The 25,911-nt window shown below is 42.8% G+C and overlaps 1 protein-coding gene across 2 annotated transcripts in view; it reads right to left on the reverse strand.

Moving 5' to 3' along the window:
• Positions 1-25,911, reverse strand: part of LOC146816669 (adhesion G protein-coupled receptor F5-like) — a 675,219-nt gene that overhangs the window by 334,819 nt on the left and 314,489 nt on the right. For both annotated transcript variants that reach the window (XM_085610569.1, XM_085610570.1), the window contains exon 10: positions 11,286-11,447. In XM_085610569.1, the coding sequence (XP_085466695.1) occupies positions 11,286-11,447 (162 nt within the window). The remainder of the gene's footprint in view (positions 1-11,285; positions 11,448-25,911) is intronic.

The following is a 25,911-nucleotide window of genomic DNA, read 5'->3' on the forward strand; positions in this document are numbered from 1 at the left end:
AGCGGTGGCTGTGCTGCAGGTGGACCACCAAACTCAAAATAAGGCCCTTGGAATCCAGGACCCACTCCAGCAGAGGTCACCAGAACAGTCCAGTGAGGAACCGCTTGCCGATGGCCAACTATTCTTGTCAGGAAAAAGTCTCTTGCAGCATTTGATGTCACTGCAGCCACACAGGAGGTCAGCCAAGTGACCCTTGCAGTTACTTCTAAATGGTGCAAATGGGAGCATTTGGAAGCAAATCCAGCTCTCCAGGACTCCACATAGGTGATGGATAGCAAATTCAGAACTCTTCTGAGAAGCTAGGGTGCAGTTCTATTTTTGTTCAAATCACTTACCAGTGGGTTGCAGTGACTTATGAAGACTCCCTAACTAAAGGGTAAATAGGTCCCAGTATAACTCTTCCCTCTTTATCAATGCATCCAGTTTGTGTTACTGCAAACTATCCAAAAGAGCACCATTCTCTGGGGGAGATGATCAAATCGTTCTGCCCTTGGAAAAGGCGTGTGGCACACCTGAGTGTGAGTCTAGGGTAATGGTCTGTCCCTTTTACTTAACCACACCAAACTGAGGGGCATCTCACCCCTCCACTGGGACTGAATCCAGGAGGGCGAAAGTTCATTTTGGGATTAACAGCTCCTCTTTTCCAGGCCTCACTAATTACTAACCTGAAAAAAATGACCTCCCCATGTTCAATTTCAAGTTAGTGAAGTTCCTGAACAGTCCTTATCTACCCTTATTAGATTAAGCTCAGTCACATATCTCACCCATGGTCTCCTGCCAAGCAATGGCTATTGTCTCTGCTACAGGACCAGTTTATCACACCTCATAGGTAAAGCACTGACTGGGAGGGCAGCTGATTGGAGTTTAGATTTAAATAGCCTTCAGGGGGCTTGAAAAAATGCCTTTCTGAAACCTACTTTTCCCTTATATTTATCAAAATTGCAACTTCACCGTTGAAATGGGTTTTAATAAATATTAAAATCAGTGGTTGAATGGGAGTTGTAACTTTTTCCTAAACAACGCTTCAAACACACCACTGTTATCGTGCTTTAACTTTCCTCTTTGAAAAACCCCTTCATCTTTACAGTGAAATTACCTTTTGGTATTTAGTCACTGTAGCAACATGCCAAGCTTTGATTGCTACATGTTCCCTATTAAATGCTAGGCTCTCTACCTTGTGGCCAGCACGGCCAACTTAGGGATTACTTACTTAATGTTTAAAAATAGGCTTTCCACTTGTTAAAAGGAGCTATTTAGACAGGTTTGTCTGCAGATTTAAACATTTCTTTGGATAGATTACACATTTAGGCCTGAAGCTGTATTTTTCTTGCCAGCCTCGTGGATGACATTTTAGGTGCTAGGGTCCACAAGTTAAATTTAACTTCCATGGCAAAGTTACATATGCCCATTGGGAATTAGCCAATTTGACCATGTTTTATGGGGCAGCGCGCATACACTGGGGACAGCAGTGTGTCAGTGTGTAGAGTTTAGAATCCACCAGCATCAGTATACAAAAATTGGAAGTGACCACTGAAAAATGGCACTTTCTCAAAACCCCTTTTTGTAGATTTTACAAGAATATTAAACTCGCCACTTTTAATTTAAGATTCAATTCAAGGTGTTTAATTATTGTTATCATAGGTTTTTACAAGAATTTTAAATTAATATTTTCCCTTTACTCTATATTAAGTGTCACTTTGGTGTCATCTTGCGAGTGCCATCCACAGCATCTCACTACTGTTTGCACTTATCATTTTTTCATGGCTTTGTCTTCAGATAAATTACTGAAAAGTTCCTCTTCAATGTTTATCCTTGTTGCTTCTGAAAGAATCATTGACTACATGTTGTCCATTTGCTAGTAGGATTCTTAGTTCGGGAGCAGGCACTTTTGGGTAGTGTAATGTGGTCTCATTAGGCCCGGGTGTGAACACCACTATTTTACATGTTCACATTTTAAACTCGACATCTTTCTTGAACATTTCATTTGACACAAATTTACTTGCTGCCTGCATATGATAATATTCTCTGAAATGGTTTTGCTTACATTTCTTTGTAGGCATTTTATCAAGAGCCTTGAACGCTCTGTACAATGGGCTAAGCTCACTGCGAAAAATGTTGTTATTTGTTATCGTACGCTCGGTGACAGCTTTGTTAACATAGAATCAATAATGGCGGCCCAGCTGGGGTTTCGACATGGTAACATGGGTGAAGTTTATTATATAAACAACATCCCTCCTTTGATTAGTTAGAGGAGCATTTCGTTGACACTTTGAGGTTGCCGCATGCTGGAATTCAAGCCAAGCTGATTCCTGTTTACCTCCTGCGAGGGATGGTGCCCAGTTCTCCACCAAGACAGGCTCTCTGAAGATACTTACCCTCAGGTAATGGGAAGTTAGATTACCCTAAAGGGATTCTGGCAGATTCACCCATCCTAGCTCCACTAGGATAGCGAGTGCTAGGTAGGAGCACAAAATATAATTGTATTTACATGCAACCATATAGTTTATGTAACAGCACAATGGCTGAACTGTTTATATTCTTTACCATTCTCGAAATGCTGATTACTCTGTTCTGTTTCCTTCTATTGAAATTTGCAGCACACGTTTTTACAGAAGATTCGTTTTGCTTCAATAAATATTGAAATGCTAATTTGAGTACTTCTTGTGTTTCCCTTTGGGCATACATGAGTTACAAAAATGAAAAGATTCTAGGTTTATTTCCCCGAATTCCTTGGGAAGTCAGGGTTGTCATGTTCTGATTTTTCACATTCCACCTGTTACCTTTTTGGGTTAGGGGTATAGATTGTGCTCTGTGAGCTAACCAGGACTAAGGCCAACATATCTCGATGGTGTGCATGCACTCAGTATTCGAGGTCCTGTTTTTTTGCCTGATGATAAACACACTTCTCAAGGGGCTACCATCTTGGAGTGCACATTCACTTATTTGATTGGCTTTAATTCCTACAGTTACTAAATAATTCACCTTTACCTCTTTAAAATGATATGACTTATGATGTCCCGTAAGCTGATTTACTTGTGTGTTGATTCTGTGATAAACACCCACCCTTGTGTAAATGTTTTAACTGACTTCACATTATTCAATATTGCTTATTATCTGAATCCATTATAATATCGAAGAACACGTATTCTGCGATGCACACGCATGATCGGAAACTTTTTGCTTTCCTCCTATGATTTTGTATTTATCAGGGTAAAACATACACGTTCCGTATATTTTAACCGTACACTTTATGAGAAATTAAGATTCATAGTCCAACATTGGCGACCATCTTAAAACATGCATTTAAAAAAGAAGAATTGCGTATCTACCACATTGATTCTAATGCTTTCTGTATATGTTAGACAAGGCATGCTTGGTGTGGTTTTCCCCTAGCTTTTCGCCTTCAAACGTTCAGTTTTGCTGACTTAGGAAACTGGGGACTTTACCACTGCTAACCAGTGCTCAAGTGCTTTTACTTTCTTCATAAAACATGGCAAGGTTGGCTTTTACCTATTTGACATATTTAATGTACTTGTAAGCCCCTATTAAGGTGGCAATGCCTGTGCTGATGGCTGTAAATTAAATGCACTAGTAGATCTGCAGCACTGATTGTCCCACCCTCTTATGTAGCCATTTAAACATGTTCCAGGCCTGCTATTGCAACCTGTGTGTGAACAACGATGATTTTCCCCTGGCAAAATAAACCACTTGCCAGGCCTAGACCTTTATTTTTAATACATATAAGTCACCCCTTGGGTAGGTCCTGGGTAGCCCAGAGGGCAAGGTGAAGTGTATCTAACAAGTTTGACATGTACTTTTAAGTTTTACGTGTCCTAGTAGTGAAAACCTTTTAAATTCATTTTCACTACTGCAAGGCCTACCTCTCCCATAGTATAACATTGGGGTTACCTTATTACATTTAATAAGCTGTGACTTTCAACTGGGAAAAGTAACTCATTCATGACTGGTATCTTTGCAGTTTGGATCAAAAATCCTATCTTATGGTAAAGTCAAATTTTAAATAGCAATTTTGAAAATGCCACTTTTAGAAAGTTGGCATTTTCCTGTCTCAGCCATTTGGTGCCTGCAGCCTGTCTCCGGGTCACATGACTGAATGTTGGGCGTTTATATATTTCTCCAAGGCAACCACACACAATATGGAGGTTAGGTATACCTGGATGGGCCAACACTAGCAGGATTGGAGAGAGGAGCTGGGCACAGCCCCATTTACACTTGAATAGGATATGTCTTGCTTTACACAAAGGGCTGCATACACCTGGTAGTTAGACTAAAGCCAGGACAAGGTGGCGTAGTGGGAAAAAGAACGATGGATTTAACCCAGATCTTTTGACTTGTGGGGAGAATGTTTGCATTGTCAGCATTCCGTCCATCATTTGTTTGCTGTAACACTTTCGCCCTAAGTGGGATGGGTATGCATAGAAGTTGGTCCCCTGCTCACTGTGCTACTGGATTCAAGCTAGCCTGGCTGAAGAAGGGTGACATACCCTGAAACCGGTCCCAAGATGCTTGTTTCCGGTCCAGGGAAGACCTGGCCTGGCAGTTCAGTCTGGACTGTTCCCATGGGGCACAGGGTCAAGACTATTTGCATATGGCTGGGTCCAAACTGGGCTGGGTCCAAACTGGGGTGGCGTAGTGGGCAAAAGAAGGATGGATTTAACCCAGATCTTTTGACTGGGGGAGAATGTTTGCATTGTCAGCATTCCGTCCATCATTTGTTTGCTGTAACACTTTTCACCCAAAGTGGGATGGGTATGCCCAGACGTGGGTCCCTTGCTCACTGTGCCACTGGATTCAAGCTAGCCTGGTTGAAGAAGGGTGACATACCCTGAAACCGGTCCCAGGATGCTTGTTTCCAGTCCAGGGAGGACCTGGCCTGGCAGTTCGGTCTGGACTGTTCCCATGGGGCACAGGGTCATGACTGATTTGCATATGGCTGAGTCCAAACTGAGGTGGCGTAGTGGGCAAAAGAACGATGGATTTAATCCAGATCTTTTGACTGGGGGAGAATGTTTGCATTGTCAGCATTCCGTCCATCATTTGTTTGCTGTACCACTTTTTGCCCTAAGTGAGATGGGTATGCCCAGATGTGGGTCCCTTGCTCACTGTGCCACTGGATTCAAGCTAGCCTGGCTGAAGGATTACATACCCTGAAACCGGTCCCAGGATGCCTGTTTCCGGTACAGGGAGGACCTGGCCTGGCAGTTCGGTCTGGACTGTTCCCATGGGGCACAGGGTCAAGAGTGATTCGCATATGGCTGGGTCCAAACTGGGGTGGCGTAACGGGCAAAAGAACGATGGATTTAACGCAGATCTTTTGACTGGGGTAGAATGTTTGCATTGTCAGCATTCCGTCCATCATTTGTTTGCTGTAGCACTTTTCGCTCTAAGTGGGATGGGTATGCCCAGACGTGAGTACCTTGCTCACTGTGCCACTGGATTCAAGCTAGCCTGGCTGAAGAAGGGTTACATACCCTGAAACCGGTCCCAGGATGCTTGTTTCCGGTCAAGGGAGGACCTGGCCTGGCAGTTCGGTCTGGACTGTTCCCATGGGGCACAGGGTCAAGACTGATTTGCATATGGCTGGGTCCAAACTGTGGTGGCGTAGTGGGCAAAAGAATGATGGATTTAACCCAGATCTTTTGACTGGGGGAGAATGTTTGCATTGTCAGCATTCCGTCCATCATTTGTTTGGTGTAACACTTTTAGAAAGTTGGCATTTTCCTGTCTCAGCCATTTGGTGCCTGCAGCCTGTCTCCGGGTCACATGACTGAATGTTGGGCTTTATATATTTCTCCAAGGCAACCACACACAATATGGAGGTTAGGTGTGCCTGCATGGGCCAGCACTAGCAGTATTGGAGAGAGGAGCTGGGCACAGCCCCATTTACACTTGAATAGGATATGTCCTGCTTTACACAAAGGGCTGCATACACATGGTTGTTAGACTAAAGCCAGGACAAGGAAGACAGGGCACCTGTGCACTAGAAAGACATGCCTCTAGAAGCTTCTCCCCAATTCAAACGCACAACTGGGTACAAATATTGGACCCCAGACATCAAGTTATCAGTACATTTCTGGACTCTGCCAGAAGGAAGAACTGCTGTTCTGTTGAAAAGACTACCATTCAGCTTGACTGCTGCTGTGAAGGAGCTGCTACCCTGTTGTACTGACCTGCTGCCTGCAGTCCTCCTGCCTGGGTCAGAAGGGCTGGATCTGCATCTGTTGAATGCAGGACCCCAGAGTGAGACCCCATATTGACTCATAAGGCTAGTTGGCTGCCCTCCTGACTAGAGCCTCAGGAACAGAAAACTTCAACAACCTCGACCCCAGCACCTGGACTCTGCCACCTTTGAATCTGCCCTGCCACGTGGTGTCATCCCAGTCCAGGACCTTTGCAAGTTGGCCTAAGGTACTCTACCAGTCTCTGTTGTTCCAGCAGAATTAACGCATCTCCTATGCTGTGTGGTGCAACCTTGAGCAGAACCAACATATTGTCATTGCTGTGTGGGTCTTTCCCACTGGCAAGACCCCCACTGCTTTGCAAGCCTCTTCATAACTTCTGCAACGTGACGCATCCTCGAAGCAGGCCTTCGCATCCCTCATTGATGGCGGCCTTGCAGACGACGGCAGACTCCGCATCGGAGTGTAGAAGCTCCTCGGAACCAGCGCATCACGAGACTGCGCAACACATCCTCGATACCGGACTTCGCATCGCAAGCCGCTGTCAATGGGATTATCGAGGACAACCCAGGACTTCACATCACAGCCTCATTGCATCTCCATACAGACACATTGTTTCGGCTGTGCAACGCATCTTCGATGCAGACCCTTCTCAACTCTCTGTAATTTAGGATTTAACATATTTCTGAGTCGTTGTAGCTGTCCCATCTTCCACTATAAACTTGTAACTTATATTTCATGAATATATATATTCAGGTACCAGCATATCTCATAAGAAATGTCAGAGTGTCTTTGTAAAATAATTGTATGCTTTGTTCGTCTTAGTGTGTTTACTTGAGCAGTAATCTGAGAACCCTCTCTTCAATTCAGTTTAATCCTTGTTGCACTGTTAATTTATAACACATGTTGCATAAGTAATTTTCTTCCCTTCATTAGCCATGTGTATCCTTGCCTTTCTACCATGTAGTTGTATCCTCTACAACAGTTTTTACATAATAGAAGGAATCTGCCCATTGCTTGGAAAAGGTTGAAGGAAGAATTTCCTAAATATATAGTAGCAATCGAAGTAGATAAAATGTCCATTGGTACAAAAAATATATTCTGCTACGTTTCCTTGGTTCAGAATGTCAAGAAATTTTTAGAACTCTGCTAGAACAATCCCTGCTCATGGTGAGGAAAATATAAATGAAAATAATGAGGACGTGACAAGCCTTGTGGAATTAAAAAAATCTATCAACTGTACAATACAGCAATAGCAATTCACAGTATTATAAATCAATTGGCCAAAAAGAATACAGTTCAATGTCTGCATCAAAAAATGAAAAACATAATCATACATAGCTCGACAAGCAAGGAACAAGACCCATACAACGCAGATAACCCATTACCAACATACACTTATATTCATCATTATACCCTTGCGGTTTATAGACCCTTGTCACACTGCCACCCCCGAACCTTTTCCCATTTGCACGGTCAACCTCTACTGAGGTACACTGTGTGCTCCGCTCTCCAACACCATTCGATGTCTGCCTCCCAGTCAGCCACACTCGGGGGGTGACAGCCCCCACAGTCGAGCAATGTTGTGCTTAGCCACCACCGAATCCAATGCAAGTCATATGTTTTGATATCATGGCCAGGACTCTTCACCCAAGATAAGAAGGAGAAGCCATTTAGCCTCCAATGGGACCTCCTGTTCCACTATGTTGGCCATTATTCATATAATTCCTGTCCAAAAACCTTGTACCAATGGACAATCCCAGAAAAGATGGAAAAGGTCCCCTCCTGTCCATATCCTTGGTGACAGAGAGGTGTCAGCCCACCCAATTCGATGCAACAATGGTCTAGAGTTTTAAGTCATGTGTAATCAATTGGACTAACCGAAAGAGGGATCTTATAGCCACCTCCCTGGAACTCAGTATTGCCTCAACCCAATCATCGTCCTCCAACGTGCCAAGGTCTACCTTCCATTCCACTTTCAACGTCACCAGAGGATCTGGTGAATTATTCACCAATTTTTTCTGAATGCTTGAGATAGCTTTGTCTTTCAGGGGATCCATTAAAAGGCTATCTTCAAGGGGGTGTTGCCTCAACCAACAGCTACCCCTCCCGAATGTGCCAGCGAAACGCATGTGCGATCTGTAAATATTGGTACCACTCTGAGTCCCCAATTCATATTTCTGACCTAGAATGTCAAAAGATACAAATGCCTGTCCCCTCCTCCCATTTTGTGAAGCCCTGCAGTCCCCCCACTTCAGAAAGGAGGTCACTGTCCCAAAGTGGAGTTAATTCAGTCAACTGACCCTCCCAGCTCAGTTTGGACAGGCAGTGTGTGCTACACCTTTTGTCAATATAGGGGGGTCGCCCCTATCACCCATGGCGATTCTCTAAACCCGATAGGCTGGTTCTTCTTGGCCCGCAAATACCCAGTCATTCACCGATACTAATTGGGCAGCCCAATGGTATTTCTGGATATCTGGCACCGCTAATCCTCCATAATACACTCTCCTTTGTAATTTATGCAATGCTGTATGGGAAGTTCCACCATTCCATAACAGGTATCGTATTTCAGAATTTATCTTATGAAAGAAATCTGGCAAGACTTTGAAAGGCGTATTCTGCAAGATGTACAGGAGGTGCAAGAGGGTCATCATCTTAAATAAGGCTGTGCGGCCCATCTGTGAGAGTGGAAATGTCCACCAGTACAGGGCATTCCTGTGGACCCATTCTAGCTGTGGGAGAAGCTTCTCAGGTTAAAGGCCTGTGCCTCCCTTGTCACATATACGCCCAGATACCTAAAACCATGCAATTCCACTGGAACCTTACATCTCTATGACAACCTCCTACCAGCGGGAACAGTAGTGACTTCTCCCAATTGATCCGGTATGTCAAATAATCCCTGAATATGTGAAATCGTTGTTGAATCATATCAACCGAGAACATCAGCTTTGTGACATAAAATAGAATAACATCTGCATAGAGCAAGATTCTTTCGTCCCATTCCTGGTTAACTAGAATGCCCCATTTAAGAGGGTCTTGGCTTACCCGGCCTACAAGAGGCTCGAGCGCCAATGCAAAGGGCATTGGGGCCAAGGACAGCCCAACCTCGTACCCTTCTGTAGAACAAAGAACCTAGACACCGAATCGTTGACACGGACACGTGCCAGTGGACCTGAATACACAAACCAGACCCAATTGATGAATTTAGACCCAAAACCAAGACGTTCTAGAATTGCGAATAAATAGTTCCATTCCACGCTGTCAAACGATATATTTGCGTCTAATGATAGCAGTGTCTCAGGCTCTGCAAAGGAGGCCCCAGTCACATGCAAGATCCCATTCAGTTGTCTCAGATTTAAGTGTGTCCCTCTATGTGGCATGAAGCCAAATTGAACTGGATGGACTACAGATGTAATTACAGTTTGCACTCAAAGCACCAGGGGCTTGGCCAAGACCTTGGCCTCAAAGTTGAGCAATTAAATGGGCTTGTAGGACCCACATTCCTCAGTGGCTTGCCCTCCTTAGTGATAACCACTATAACAGCTGTTCTTTGGTCCTCCGGCAATGAACCCTCTCTTTTAGCCATCTGAAACATTTCAAAGAGGTGTTCCGCAATCTTACCCATCATGCTTTTATGTAATTCCACCAGAAGACCTTTTTGCCCGCCGACTTCCCCGACTGCAGAGGGCCCAACAGCACAAATGTAGGGGTATGCAATCTGGGGGATGTGTACACTGAGCAGACATTTAGAGTGCGCCTCTGGCAGCTCTGACTTACTGCTACATATCTACCCATAGGATCGCCCCATTTATCGGCAAAGATAACACGGTGGCACCTTTCCACATAAAATACCCACACCTCTGGAGCTGGCACTATCAGTCTGTATACACACCTATCGAATGCCTTACAATGTTTTCCCTCCAAGTGGGTCTCCTGTAACACGATCATATCTGGGTCATGTTACCGTATATATTGGCACACCACAGTTTGTTTTATCCTATTAGAGACCATTCAGATTTCAAGACCAGATCTTTAGTATTTAGCGTTGTGGCACTGTCACAGAGGGACACAAGTGTGACTGTATGAGCTCCTAACGAGGGCTCTGGTCTATCATTTCAGAGGATCCATCCTGGAGCATCGTCAATTTTTTGGCCAGCACTGCAACTGAGCACATTCAACCCAAATAAAGCATAAACAATGAAAGTAAACATTCCCCAATTTCCAAACAAACCCCCACACTGCGGTTCCTAATTACTCACCACACCAACCTGCAGAGTGCCTGTCACCAAAAAAACAGCATCTAACAACAAAAGAGGAGGTAAGCCGGCCCCGTCAAGCATGACCCATGGATCCCAATATGCTAATACCTCTTTCTGCAGATTATCATATGTCCACATCTCGAGGTCCAAACAGTACACCTGGCCTGTGTTGTCAGCAGGATTATTTGTGTGCAGGAAGGTGCACCTTCCCGCATAAAAACATTCCTGAGAGGCCTTTTCCTCTTTCTATGTGAAAAGGGGAAGAAAATAGGAGAAATGTGTTATTTCTCCTCATTACGCCTCACCTCGGGAGCCGTAAGGTTTTGGCATCAATGTTTACATGCTCTTGTAAATCTTAGAACAGGTCAAAGTACAGTGGTGTTATTTGAGGCCGCTCACCGCAATGCCCATGGAACACCTACCGTGTGCAGAGTAAGACAACGCGGCGATTAGCGCTGCCTTGCCTTACTTCATATCTATGAGGCCACTCAAACCCATGCAAACTAGCTTTAAGTGGTCCCATAGACATGATTTCAAGGTCTGTACCGCGCAGTGTCACATAAAATGACGCTTCGGCTGCACAAGGGACTCAAAAAAATAGCCCTTAATTTGCTCCCGTAATTCATATTACTGCGCACAAAGCTTATCTAGGGCCGCAAATATAATTTTGATTTGGGTCTTTTTTGATCAAGGTTTTTCCAGCCCAGACTTCACATTCTTCCACTAATGAGCAGCACACTCATATACATTACACTTAAAAGGTATATTTTCGTAATACTATATGTAGAACAGAATATTTAATTTACAAAGGCGAAAGATTACTCACCTTTTCTGATAGGTGTCACAGTTAATGTGTCAGAGATAAGTTCACGAGTTCTATTGCAATGACATCGGTAGCTTGAGCTCTTACCCGAAGAGTCTTTTGGGCAATAATTAATATCGGCGTGCAGTACATACTCTACGCAATTGAGAAGAGTGCGTATAGTTCCTAGAATGAAATTAATATGATAGTAGTTAGTTCATTTATACTCATAAATTTGCATACATTTGCTTTGCGGAAAGGTACATTACCTACAGCACAGAGCATATTACGAACTATGAACTGGCAAAATTGGAACTCCAAAGAGCTGGCAATGATAGGTCCTCGACCTTTTGTGGCTGCAATGAAGTGTAATACTCACAGATGGGACTGAAATCCGTCTCTAACATATAAGTGCACCCATGCCAAATACTTACAAATTAATACTCATTGAATGTTTGGCTGTAATCGGTCCGTCTAGGACACTTCCTCTGCCGCAGATACAGGGACGAAGAAAGTAATTAATACTTATGTGCATGAAAACTTCACTTTGAACAAATAATTTTAATGCATGGATTTTTTTACCCCACAGGGAAAAAACATATTTTGGAGTCCCCAAGTCCCCTTCCCGGTCAGAGCAACTTTGCCCCTGATTACCCATTGTCTGTTATGTGAAATCTGCATGATGTCGAACAATATGGAATTGTACATTAAGTAAAGAAACAGAGGCAAAACAGAGAAAAATGTTAATGGATAAGTTCTTTAATAGCCAGTGATGTATAGCATCCTGATGTCCAGTCTTCCAATGTAGGCATTTGCTAATGGTGAAGATCACTGGAGGAAGATTTTCAACTAATGAGGGCATATTCAAGGGGCATATTATCAACAATGGGCGAGAAATATTGCCAAACGCGTCTAGTGCGTTTCTCAATATCGCTGTATATCGCCAGATCACATCACCTGTTTAGAGGCGTATTTGCAACGAATTGCCAACAGGCGAATGTGAATCCGGCGATATACGGCGATTTCCATCAATATCGCCTGAAAACCTGCGATATCTGGACTGCGCTGTTGAAAATGTTGATGATAGGGAGAAGTGGATGTAACCTTACAATCCACCTCCCATTATGCACATAGCGTAGTCGACAATTTTACAGACGTTAGGGCCATATTAGCAGAAACTTTTAATGCCAAATGGCCCTTGATAATATGCCCCCAAGTCTTTTTACTTGCTCCACATTTTTTCAAGCTTTAGGCTGTTCTACCCTATTTCCTGAGATAATATATTCAACAACAAAAAACGCGTGGCTTGGCGCCCGGACGGCATGGCGGCAACCCTGTGAGGCTCCCGGACCGGGGAGGGGGAGACGCGAACGAAGACTGTGTTACGCGTGACCAGACAGTGAATGCCTCGGGTGCTGAACGCACAAATTTTTGTTGGTTAGCGCACCTCAATTCGGCAGTATTCAGTGAAAGACGCCTGACGGCAGGTACGCGTTATCGCGGCTGCCATTTTATCCATGGACTGTGAGGAGCGTGAAGAATGCGAGGCTGCAGCGCTTCGCTCTTTTCACCTTAGGTGAAGTCTCTGCCATACTACAGCTTCTCCAGCGCCTCACATGAGAAGCTCTTTATTGCATTCTTATGCAGGCTCCTTATTACTTTGGATTCAAGAGTGCATTTCTGCTATGTCTTCCCTTTTCTGCCCCAGCATTATTAAAGATGCCATTTTATCAAATCCTACCAGTTTTCCCTCAGAGAATATTAAGGTGACATTAGCCAGCCTGTTCATATAACTGCACTGCTGCGTATAGGTGATATATCCAGTTAATCCTACTGTTTTCAAGCAGCATAACAAAAACACCTTTATGTTAAAATTGAAGACAAGTTCTGCCCTAGTACCTGTATAATTTATCTACGGTGGTGGCTGCAGCATTTTCAGTGCATGATTTTTTTGTAGTATGATATATTCATAATCTCCTTTCATCACATACCTCATTTGTTTGGTCCTCTGCTGTACCACGTTCTATTGTCACATGATTTTTATTCTATGGATTTCACAAATAATTAATGAGCAGCACAAAAGGCTCTTCTTCTCCTGCAACTAAACCTCCACGCATTTTCATTAAAAACTCGAAACTAATTTCTGAACTCTCTAAATTGGAAGATTATGAATCTTTTGAGCCACAGAGCACCACTGCCATGATGGGTCAACCGAAGTCTATACCAGGAAGAACAATGTGAATCGTCTAAAGCAGGACCCTCCATCTCCGCCCAAAACAGAGTCTCCAGTATCCATGGATCTGTTACTGCAAGAAATGAGGGCTTTGAGTCCCTTTATGGAGGAAACTAATTCCAAACTGCAATTACTTTCGGACAGTTGGTCACAACTTGATTCTAGAATTTCAGAGGTGGAACGCAAGGTTTTATCAGTAGACGAAACTTCCAAAACACTTTCCTTCATGCAGTCGCACGTTTCCACACTCCAAAAGCAGGTCGAGGATTTGGAAAATCGCAATAGACGAAATAACCTATGCATTTATGGTCTGAATGAAGGAGTCGAAGGATTGGACCCTATTACCTTCTTCAAATCCTTTCTCCCCAAAATCTTGCATCTGCCCGAGGATACATCCTTGAATATCCAGCGCGCTCATAGACTTGGTCGGATCTCCAGCAATTCATCTTCCTCGCAAAGACCCAGGGGTGTTATCCTATATTTCTTAGAATATACAGATCTACTAAGAGTCTTGACGGCTGCCAAGGCAGTTCAGCGGATTTCATGGTTTGGGTCTACAATATTTTTTGCGCAAGATTATTCAAGAGCCACAGCAGCAAGGCGCAAAGCTTTCCTCAGCATGAGATCTGATCTTTGTGCTATGGGAGCAACATATGGTCTCTTTCATCCTTGTATATTCAAAGTTACGTTCAATAACAGAACCTCTTCCTACGAAGATCCTATCCGTCTGCAAAGTTTCATCAACTCAAACAAGATAGATCACATGAATTCTTCAAGTTTTTCTTCCTCACATGTTACTTGACCTTTGTAGTTGTGTATCATTGATTTCATGTCAAATTGTTCGCAGGTTTCTCAATGTTTTTTTTTTATTATCCTACCTGTAGGGTTATTTAGAGTCTCTCTGATGTTATGCTTACGGTTATTTAGTTTTACTGATTCTCAGGTTTGCTGTTTTACTCCTTTTTTTTCTTTATTTTACCACTTAATGCCTTACTAAACATTTCTATTATTCTGTTTTATCCATTGTCTAAAGTGCTGTTTATGATAAAGCGTGTCCCCGCCTTGGATATCCCAGTCCTTACCTGAAGTTCCGCATGTCCCATGTGGTTCCACCCACCCTCGATTTGTATTCCCTCATTGTAAGTATGTTTTTTGTCTTGTCTTTTGTTCTTTGTTTTGTCCTATAGCTTTTCCTTTATTTTCAATATGGTGACCTCGTCACCTTGTTTTACCTCCATGTTTTCAGCTCTCAAATTCATTATTCCTTCTATCCTCCACTCTATATATTGCAATCCACTCTTCTTCTCCGTTTCCTACTTAGTTCCTTTTTTTGTCTATTTTCCTTTCTTCGTACGCTAAACTCCTTCTTCTCTTGTGTCTTTATTCTTTACTTTTCAACGCTGAACATTACTTTCGTAGGACATCAGACTTGGATGTCTTTCTCCTGATTTTCTTTATTTCTCTCTCTGATATCTTCTCAAAACTACTTTTTCTTTTTTCTCTCTTTTCTATGGTTATACGATGTTTTTGCAACAAATTGGACTTCTATATTACTTGCTTGAATTATCCTATTGTTAGTTTTTCACTTAATTTATTGAATTTGTCTGTTGCTTTATGTTGTTTTTATCATCTCACCATAGTACTTTATGTCACTTAAGTTAGTCTCATGGAACATCAGAGGTTTACACTCTCCCATTAAGAGACATAGAGTCTTATCACATTTGGCTAAGTTGAATGCTGACATTGTGTTCTTACAAGAAACCCACCTCACAGATATTGAATCTATGAAATTGAAAAGAGGCTGGGTGGGTGAGTCTTACTTTTCTCCTGGGGATGGCAAACGGAATGGAGTGGCAATATTATGTCGTTAGTCCTTACCATTCACGCTTTTGTCACAAGAATCGATTATGAAGGGAGGGGGATCATTGTAAAATTATCACTCCAGGGAGTTGTGGTCTCTTATTAATGTTTATGCACCAAAAGGTGGCCAACCGTATTTCTCATTGTATTGAATACAATTTTATTATGGCAGGCGACTGCAACCAGGTGATTGACCCCTTTTTACTCAAAAGTGTCCTTCATTCCCAACAAGTCACATAAATCTTTTACTCACACCATACATCAACACAAATTGCTTGACTCCTGGCGCCTTTGCAACCCGACTGTTAGAGAGTACTCCTTGTATTCCCCAACGCATCACACACAATCAAGAATTGATTACGTTTTTGTATCTCATAACATTTCACAATCCCTCACATTTGCAGATATTGGCCCTATCCTCCTTTCAGATCATGCACCAGTTTTAATTGGGTTTGACATCCTCCTCAGGAACAACGCTCCCAGAAGATGGTGTTTTAATAACTCACTCCTTTTAGATCCCAACTTTACGACAGCTTTCACCTCCCTTTCTACTGATTATTTCGTAAGGAATACCACAGACTTCTTGTCTCCCGCTACCATTTTGGACGCCTTCAAAGCATCGGCGAGGGATTTCATTATAGGCTATGCAGCAAAAAAACAAAGAACTGCACGTAAGATCATCAAAGACCTTCTTCAGGACATTAAGGCGTTAGAACATTTATATACATCACACTCAGAAGACTCTTTAAAAAATCTTATTAATGCCAAGTTACAATTCAACAAAAAGTCTACAGAGGATGCTTCCCTTTATTTATTAAAATCAAGCGCCAAATTCTATGGAGGTAAAAATAAAGCAGTGAATATCCTGGCCAATTACTTAAAGATTCGCCAAAACAAGCTAAATATTGAGTCCATCTTTGATGAGCATTCAGTCCTAAAATGTAAGGATGCTGAAATTTTAAGTAAATTCTCTCTTTTTTATAAATCTTTATATTCGTCAGAAACTCACCCTACCGATCATCAATTATCGCACTTCTTTTCAAATATCAAAATATCCCAACACACTCCTCTGGATCTCTCCCCCTTAGAATCAGACCTTTCTCCACATGAACTTCTGGAAGCCCCTCAGAAACTTAAAAAAGATAAAGCTCCCGGCCCAGATGGCTTTACTGTTGAATTCTATACTCATTTCTCCAAATTTTTGATACCCAAATTGCACTCACTTATAACTGTCTTTGGTACTTCCAAACGTTCTTCTGGTTCATTTTCTGAGGCCCACATTTGTCTTATTCCGAAAGAAGGTAAAGACTCTAAATATTGTAAAAATTACAGACCTATATCGTTGGTTAATATCGACTATAACATTTTTCCTAAAGCTTTGGCCATACGCCTCGACTCTTACCTACCACTCTTACTAGGAAAGGAGCAATCTGGTTTCGTCAAAGGACGAGTCATCACAGCTAATACAAGGCTCTTCTTTGATATCCTCTCCAAATCATCTCACCTTGATTACCCCCTGGCAGCAATTGCTCTGGACGCTGAGAAGGCTTTTGATAGAGTTGAATGGAAATATTTATTTTATACCCTTGAATGATTTGGATTTGGCCCTAAATTTGTAAACCAAGTATCTCTCCTTTATTCCAATCCGAGAGCTGCAGTTTGTGCTAATGGCTTGATTTCTTCATTTATTGGAAAACCTGGAGGGATAGAGGCTTGATTTGGATCCACCAGTTGTTCTCGGATTCAGAGTTACTGCCTTTTACCGCACTTAAGCAGACATTCAACCTTCCAAATTCTTTCATTCATAAATACATTTTACTAAAACAAACTATCTTGGGATCTTATTCACAACTCCCTATTGTACCTGCTACCTCTACCAAATCACAGCCCTCTTTACGACGTCACACCCTGTAACTAACCGCACCCAATGCCTCGACTATTTACAAACACCTCCAATACACTACTGCTGACAGAGAGACACCGAAGACTGAGGAAGCTTGGGAAAAAGATTTTGCAGTATGTTGGCCACTCTTACTAGGCATTTTGTCCAAATTACGTAAAGCCTCCAGAGCAGCTAATACCACACAAACGTTATTTTTTGTTTACAATAGACTTTTATTCACACCAGCCATTCTGTGTAAATGTTTCTCCACTACTCTTGATATATGTTGGACTTGCTCCTCCCCAAATGCTGACCTTTTCCATATATTATTCACCTGCCCTCATGTTCACGCTTTCTGGAAGCAAGTTTGGTTACAAATTAACTTGATTTATGGTACTAAGTTTCCTTTTACCTTCATACATATTTTCCTGGGCAGCCTCTCTTCTATCTGGGATGGAGCTCTATCTAATGTCAAGATTATTGATTTATTATTAGCTATTGCTTTTCAACAAATTACTGTCAATTGGAAAGACTTTTCAAAAATTTCGTATAGAGCCTGGTGGTACAATGTTTGTCACAATCACAGATTAGATACTGCCTTTATGTATCCTCCTCAAATGGCTACCAAACGTGTTGTCTTGTGGTCACCTGTTACAACATTTATTGATGTTAGCGCCAAAAGATGTTTTTTACCTACACCGTCTCAACAGGAGGTTCCTAAACCACCCCAATCCCCTGTTTGTTCCACAATTTATTCTTTTATTTTCCTTGAATGCCTATATACCCATTCTATGTACATTTATTATGTCTCTTTTTCGTATTATTAGTCCAATTCCTTTACCTTTTAAGCAACAGATTTGTATTGTTGTGCTGTAAACCCCATTCTATTTACTTTGTATGGTCACCTTGCTTGCTTAAATTACTTGAACTTAAAAACACTTAAGTTACATTATGTTGCCCTGCTTCGTAACAACCGCTCATTCAACATTAGTTGCTGCCTATCTGAATGTGTGACTATATTCATGGGAGTGAGTGAAAGGCTGAATCCTTGGACGTATTATGGTAACAAATGGTATAAGAATCATGGAGTCTTGTTGTCAGAATCGTCCATGGTAACCTTATACATTCACCATGTGGTCCATTGTACAGATGCACGCTCCTTCTTCCCCACTACACACTGGTCTGGAACAGTGAAATTTGATTGTTTACATCATGATCTTTACCCATCTCAAAATCCTTCACGAATATGCGTGTTTTCACTATTACCGTAACACAAATTCGCCAACTGCTTATTCTTTCTGCATGTACTGTACTCTCTGACCATTGTTGGACAGACTTTATGATGGGCAGCATGGATTGAACCCACAAATATAAGAATTTCCTCTTACAATTGCTACTGAAAATAGCATGCTTCCTTAGCTCTAGCCGCTGTACCTTCTTCATACTTTTTGCCATGTCAACCTTCCATAAACCTCACACTTCTCTCCACCATCTGCAGAAAGCAGCCTATTGAGAGACTACCTGGAAGGTTCAACACTCTTGGTGACTACTATAGTGTCGTAAAGTCACAGTTTTCTTTGACAAAATAGTAATATTAACTACTTTTGTTAATACAGTGTACAGCAATTTGTTCTTAGATATGTTGATCTAACCATTAAAATCTCCTGATTCTGGTTAACACCTTAACCAACCTTTCTATAAACTCTGAGCCTGCTCATATTGTTTAAGAAAAGTTGTGCTAGGTTCTTCTGTAAAAACTTAGGACCTCATGCACTCGGTAAAAAGTGGCATTTTCTGCTCCAAACTTTAGCTAACTCACTTGTATTTTGCCAAACAACCTATTTATTAATCGGTCAGTTTGCAAAATGCAGAATCATACTGGGTCGCACTTTGACTTACTTCATTAATATTAATCAGGTAGGTTACAAACTGTGAACAACTATGATTTTTTGCCATCACAGGAATGGTGGCCTGCTGGGACCATACTCAAGAACCATATTTGGGGTAGTTCACGCTTAGGCTCCTGTAACTTTTTGACCACATAAAGTATCCACGCCAAATTTGAAAAATGGGAAAATAGTGCTGCAGAAGAAAGCGTCTATTTTTTTCCCTGCAAATGGTATCAACAAAGGGTTTGTGGTGCTGAAATACCCATCTTCCCAGCTTTCAGAGACTGACAGACTTTAGTCAGAAAACCAACATTTTTTACACAGTTTTGACATTTTACTGGGACATAGCCTATTTCTGCTATTTTTTGTACTTTCAACCCCCTTCCAGTTAATGGTAGAAATGGGTATGAAAGCAATAATTGTTTCCCGGAAAGCTATAGATTTCAGAAAAGTAGACAAAATTCTAAATTCAGCAAGAGGTCATTTGTGTAGCTCCTTCAAGGTTTTTTCATAGAAACTAACAGCCAAAAATAGGAAAAATTGAAAATGAGTTGAAAAAAACAGTCATTTGTGTCAACGTTTTCACCTGAAAATTCTTCTAAGTATGACAGAGTTTAAAAAGCAATATACCCTTACATCCGCTGTACCCTTGTGGTTGTGGGGATATACAGGACTTGTAGGTTCACCAAGAACCCGAGGAACCCAGAGCAAATAACTGAGCAGCGTCTTGCTATGGTTTTGTATTATGTACCGGGTATATAGCACTTCATTTGGGAAAATAAAAAGTGAAAAATAGATATGAAAGACACCTATGTATTTCCTAAATGGGAACAAAATATAGTATTTAGAAACAGTAGCTATTTACACATCTCCGAAATTGTGGGTACCCATACTAGCATGTGAATTATATAACATTTTTCAAAGTGACTTCTTTTTCACACATTGTCTTTCATTTGGAAGGCAGAAATGCATCGAAAGTCAATAGGTAATAACAGTTGCTCAACAATTTTGTGTTACCCTAAGTCTCCCGATAAAAATGGTACCTCACTTGGGTAGGCCTAGTGCCCACAACAGGAAACGGCCCAAAACGCAACATGGACACTCCACATTTTTACAGTGAAAACTGACCCTTTTTTTGCACATTGCCAAGCTGTGGATTTTGAACCCTAGCTCAGCCGGCACCTAGGGAAACCTAGAAAACCTATAATTTTTTTTAAACTATAACACCCAGAGGAATCTAGGGTGGGGTGACTTGAGTGGCTCTCACCAGGTTCTGCAACACAGATTCCCTTGTAAACCTCAAACTTTGTAAAAAAAAAACACATTTTCCTCACATTTCTGTGATGGAAAGTTCTGGAATCTGCATGAATCCACAAAATTCTACCCACCCTGCATTTCCCAATTTCGCCTGAAAAAATTGGTACCTCACTTGTGTGGGTAGGCCTAGTTCCTGTGACAGGAAACAAACCAAAACACACTGTGGACCCACCACACTTTTACTGTGAAAACTAACCCTGTTTTGCAAAGTGCCTAGCTGTAGATTTTGAACCCTAGCTCTGTCAGCACCTAGGGAAACCTAGCGTACCTATACATTTTTGAAAACTAGACCCCCAGGGAAATCCATGATGGGTTGACTTGACTGGCTCTCACCAGTTTATGTTCACAAAAATCCCTTGCAAGCCTCAAACTTTGCACGAAAAAAACCAACATTTTCCTCAAATTTCTGTGATGGGAATTCTGGAATCTGTGTGGATCTACAACATTCCATCCACTTTGCATTTTCCAAAGTCTTCTGATAAAAATAGTACCTCACTTGTGTGGGTAGACCTAGTGCTCATGACAGGAAATGGTGCAAAACGCAATGTGGACACACCACATTTTTACAGAGAAAATTGGCCCTTTTTTTAAAAGTGCCTAGCTATAGATTTCGAACCCTAGCTCTGCCGGCACCTAGGTAAACCTAGCAAACCTATACACCCAAGGGAATCCAGGATGAGGTGAGTTGTGTGGCTCTCATGAGATTCTGTTACCCAGAATCTCTTGTGAACCTCAAACTTAGTAAAAAACACATTTTCCTCATATTTCTGTGATGGAAAGCTCTGGAATATGTGTGGATCCACAAAATTCCACCCATCCCGCATTCCACAAAGTGTTCCAATAACATTGATACCTCACTTGTGTGGTTAGGCCTAGTTCCCGCGACAGGAAATGGCCCAAAATGCAACGTGGACACACCACATTTTTACAGTGAAAACTGCATTTTTCTTGGCAAAGTGCCTAGATGTAGATTTTGAATAGACACCCAGGGAATTCCAGGATAGGGTGACTTGTGTGGCTCTCACCAGTTTTTTTTACCCAGAATCCCTTGCAAACCTCAAACTTCGTAAATATAAAACACATTTTTCTCACATTTTTCTCACATTTTTTTGTGATGGGAAATCCTGGAACCTGCGTGGATCCACAAAATTCCATCCACCTTGCATTTTCCAAAGTCTTCCGATAAAAATAGTACCTTACTTGTGTGGATAGACCTAGGGGCCGCGACAGGAAATGGCCCAGACCACAGCTTGGACACACCCCATTTTGACAAGGAAAACTGACCCTTTTTTTGCAAAGTGCCTAGCTGTAGATTTTGAACCCTAGCTCTGCCGGCATCTAAGGAAACCTAGCAAACCTATACATTTTTTAATACTAGACCCCCTGGGAAATCCATGATGGGGTGACTTGACTGGCTCTCACCAGGTTATGTTACCCAGAATCCCTTGCAAACCTCAAACTTTGAAGAAAAAAAAAAGAAAACATTTCCTCACATTTCTGTGATGGGAAATTCTGGAATCTGCGTGATCCACAAAATTCCATCCACCTTGCATTTTCCAAAGTCTTCCGATAAAAATAGTACCTCACTTGTGTGGGTAGACCTAGTGCCCATGACAGGAAACAGCGCAAAACGCAACGTGGACACACCACATTTTTACAGTGAAAATTGACAATTTTTTTGCAAAGTGCCTAGCTGAAGCTTTTGAACCCTGGGAAAGATAGCAAACCTATACATTTTTTAAAACTAGACACCCAGGGGAATCTAGGATATGGTGAGTTGCGTAGCTCTCACCAGGTTCTGTTATCCAGAATGTCTTGTAAACCTCAAACTTTGTAAACAAAACCCACATTTTCTTCATATTTCTGTGAAGGAAAGTTCTGGAATATGCGTGGATTCACAACATTTCACTCACCCCGAATTTCCCAAAGTCTTCTAATAAAATTGATACCACACTTGTGTGGATAGGCCTAGTGCCCACAACAGGAAATGGCCCAAAACTCAACGTGGACACACCACATTGTTACAGTGAAAACTGAATTTTTCTTGGCAAAGTGCCTGGATGTAGATTTTGAACCCTAGCTCTGCCACCACCTAGGGAAACCCAGCAAACCTATACATTTTTTTTAAACTAGACACCCAGGGGAATCCAGGATGGGGTGACTTGTGTGGTTCTCACTAGGTTCTGTTACCCACAATCCCTTGTAAATCTCAAACTTGGTCAATAAAAAAAAACACATTTTTCTCGCATTTCTGTGATGGGAAGTTCTGGAACCTGCGTGGATCCACAAAACTCCATCCACCTTGCATTTTCCAATGTGTTCCGATAAAAATAGTACCTCACTTGTGTGGGTGGACCTAGTGCCCATGGCAGGAAACGGCCCAAAAGGCAACGTGGACACACCGCATTTTTACTGTGAAAACTGACCTTTTTTTCGCAAAGTGTCTAGCTGTAGATTTTGAACCCTAGCTCTGCCGGCATCTAGGGAAACCTAGCAAACCTATACATGTTAAAAAATTAGACTCCCAGGGGAATCCTGGATGGGGTGATTTGTGTGGCTCTCACCAGGTTCTGTTACCCAGAATCCCTTGTAAACCTCAAACTTTGTAAAAAAACACATTTTTCTCATATTGCTGTGATGGAAAGTTCTGGAATATGTGTGGATCCACAAAATTCCACCCATCCCGCATTTCCCAAAGTCTTTCAATAAAATTGATATCCCACTTGTGTGGGTAGGCCTAGTGCCCGTGGCCTAAAATGCAACGTGGACACACCACATTTTTACAGTGAAAACTGAATTTTCGTGGCAAAGTGCCTAGATGTAGATTTTGAACCCTAGCTCTGCCAGCACCTAGGAAAACCTAGCAAACATATACATTTTTTAAAACTAGACTCCCAGGGGAATCCAGGATGGGTGACTTGTGTGGCTCTCACCAGGTTCTGTTACCCAGAATCTCTTGCAAACTTCAAACTTTGTAAAAAAAAGTAACCTTTCCCCCACGTTTCTGTGATGGAAAGTTCTGAAATCTCTGCTGGTCAACAAACTTCCACCCACCCAACATTCTCCAAAGTCTCCCAATAAAAATGGTAACTCACGCGTGTGGGTGGGCCAAATATCCGTGACAGGCAAGGGCCCATAACATATTGTGAAGACATTAAAATTACCTATCACAAAACAACCTGGTTTGGAAGGGGGGGGGGTTTGGCCCCGGGCTCAGCAGCCATCTAGGGAAACCTACCAAACCCACACGTTGCTGAAAACTAGACACCCTGGGGAGTCCAGTGAGGTATGGCTTGCATGGATCCGCCCAATGTTTCCCTACCCATAATCCCCTGCAAACCTCAACTGTAGCTGAAAGAAATTGCATTTCCTCAATTTTCTGTGTGGGAAAGTTATGGGATAACTGGGCGGACACAAAGTTCCTACCACCTAGCGTTCCTTTAGGTCTCCAGATAAAAATGGTACCTCACTTGTGTGGGTGGGTCAAGTACCCACGACAGGCAAGGGCCCTAAACGTATTGTGGAGACTTCAAAATTACCTATCATAAAATGAGTTGGTTTTGCAGGGGGGGCACCTGGGTTTTTGGCCCCGAGCTCAGCGGCCATCTAGGGAAACCTGCCAAACCCACACAATTCTGAAAACCGGACACCCGGGGGGGCAGAAAGACTGTGGCTATTTTTTTGGGGAGGTGGGGGAATTGTTATACCCATTATGGGCAGCTCCCACCCCGTCTAAAAAAGCCAGCATAATCATTGGTGCCTAGTGGGCTCTCTGCCCCCCTCGGGGGCAGATTAAGGGCTCCTGCCCCCATCTGCCTTTGAGGGGGCAGAAAGGCTTTGGCATATTTTTTTGGGGGGGTGGGGGCATCGGCATACCCATTCTGGGCAGCCCTCATCCCTGCATTGTGAAACAACTGTATCTCTGGTGCCTAGAGGGCTTTCTGCCCCCCAGGGGCAGATAAGGGGCTATTTCCCCCATCTGGCCCCCGGGGGCAGACTGACTGTGGCAATTTTTTGGGGTTAGGGGCATTGGCATGGGCATTCTGGGCAGCCCCGAACACTATGTATAAAACATAAAAATCCTAGGGGGGCAGAAAGTCTTTTGCCTTCTTTCGGGGGGGGGTAGGGTGGAGGCATTGGAATGCCCATTCTGGGCAGCCCCCCCCCTGGCATATAAAAATGATAATTCCTGGTGTCTAGGGTGCTTTCTGCCCCCGGGGGCAGATTGGGGACAACTGGGGACTGGGGACTACTGCTCCCTTATGCCCCCCAAGGGGGCAGAAAGCCTGTATGTGTCAAAATGTAATGGGGGAGCAAAGGCCCTTGCCCAAGGGGCCGCTCCCCCCTCCCTTGTGGCTAGTGGGTAGATCCCTGCTTGGGGATCGCAAGCAGGTATCCGCTAGGGAAGGGTACTATTACAAAGAAGACATAATGTACGTAGGTAAAGAACCCTTCTTTATTAGTCTTCACACCACCACAGGTTCCAGGCAGTTGGAGGGCACTGTGGAATGTTGGCAAACCATGACAGAAAGGAACCAACTGGGACATGGTAGGGGGGTCCGGAATGTACCATAAAAGATGGAGATCACAACACACCTCCCTGCATAGGGTGGAGAAAGTAACAGAGGGAGAGAGGGAGAGAGAAAGGATGGAAGCCCAAGAAGGGGAGAGTGCAGTGGGAAGGAGCGGGAGAGAGAGAAGAAGAGCTGAGGGGATAAGGAGGAGACAAAAGATAAATTGCATGAACAATACAATTGCAAGAACAATCCCTTTACACAATAGTCTCTAACCAACACAGGTGTGGATTTGGTTCTGAGATATCTTCTGGGACTGAGTATCTCTGGCTCGCTCTCTAGATTTGAACTGTAATCGACGTCACCCCTTGTTTGTGAGGAATGATTCTGTTCATGCTCCAGGTTTGTCCATTTTCTAGGTGGACCACATTTTGCCCCACCCTGGATTTTCTGCAAGGCTCAGAGAACCTGGACGCTTCTCTTCTGCGTGGCTTGGGCAGGTCCACGTGGACCCGTTCTCCCTCTTTGAACGCTTGGGATTTGACATGCTTGGTTTGGTCATATCTGCCCTTGTATTTGATCTGGTGTTCGTCCACCCTTCTGGAAATTTCACTGCAGTTGACAACACATGTATCATTTCTTACCAATCCTTGAGGAGAAAGTTTTGGTTTAGGAACCCTTCCTTTGAGAGAGGTGAGCGGGGAAATTCCTGTCACACTATTGGGGGTGGAGCGATAATCCCAAATTGTCTCCATTAAGGTAGATTTGGCTGGTGTTCCCATAACATCTGCCCTCTGAAGGCATTCTTTGAACATGTGGTTGATCCGCTTCACTAATCCATTAACAAGGGGACAATACAAAGCTGTCTTGTGATGACTGATACCCTTGTAAGACAGAAACTCTTTCAGATTTTCCGAAGTGAACGGCACACCATTGTCTGGAACCAGGGTGTCAG

Source organism: Triturus cristatus, chromosome 6, assembly GCF_964204655.1.
Source record: "Triturus cristatus chromosome 6, aTriCri1.1, whole genome shotgun sequence".
Lineage (NCBI taxonomy): Eukaryota > Metazoa > Chordata > Amphibia > Caudata > Salamandridae > Triturus > Triturus cristatus.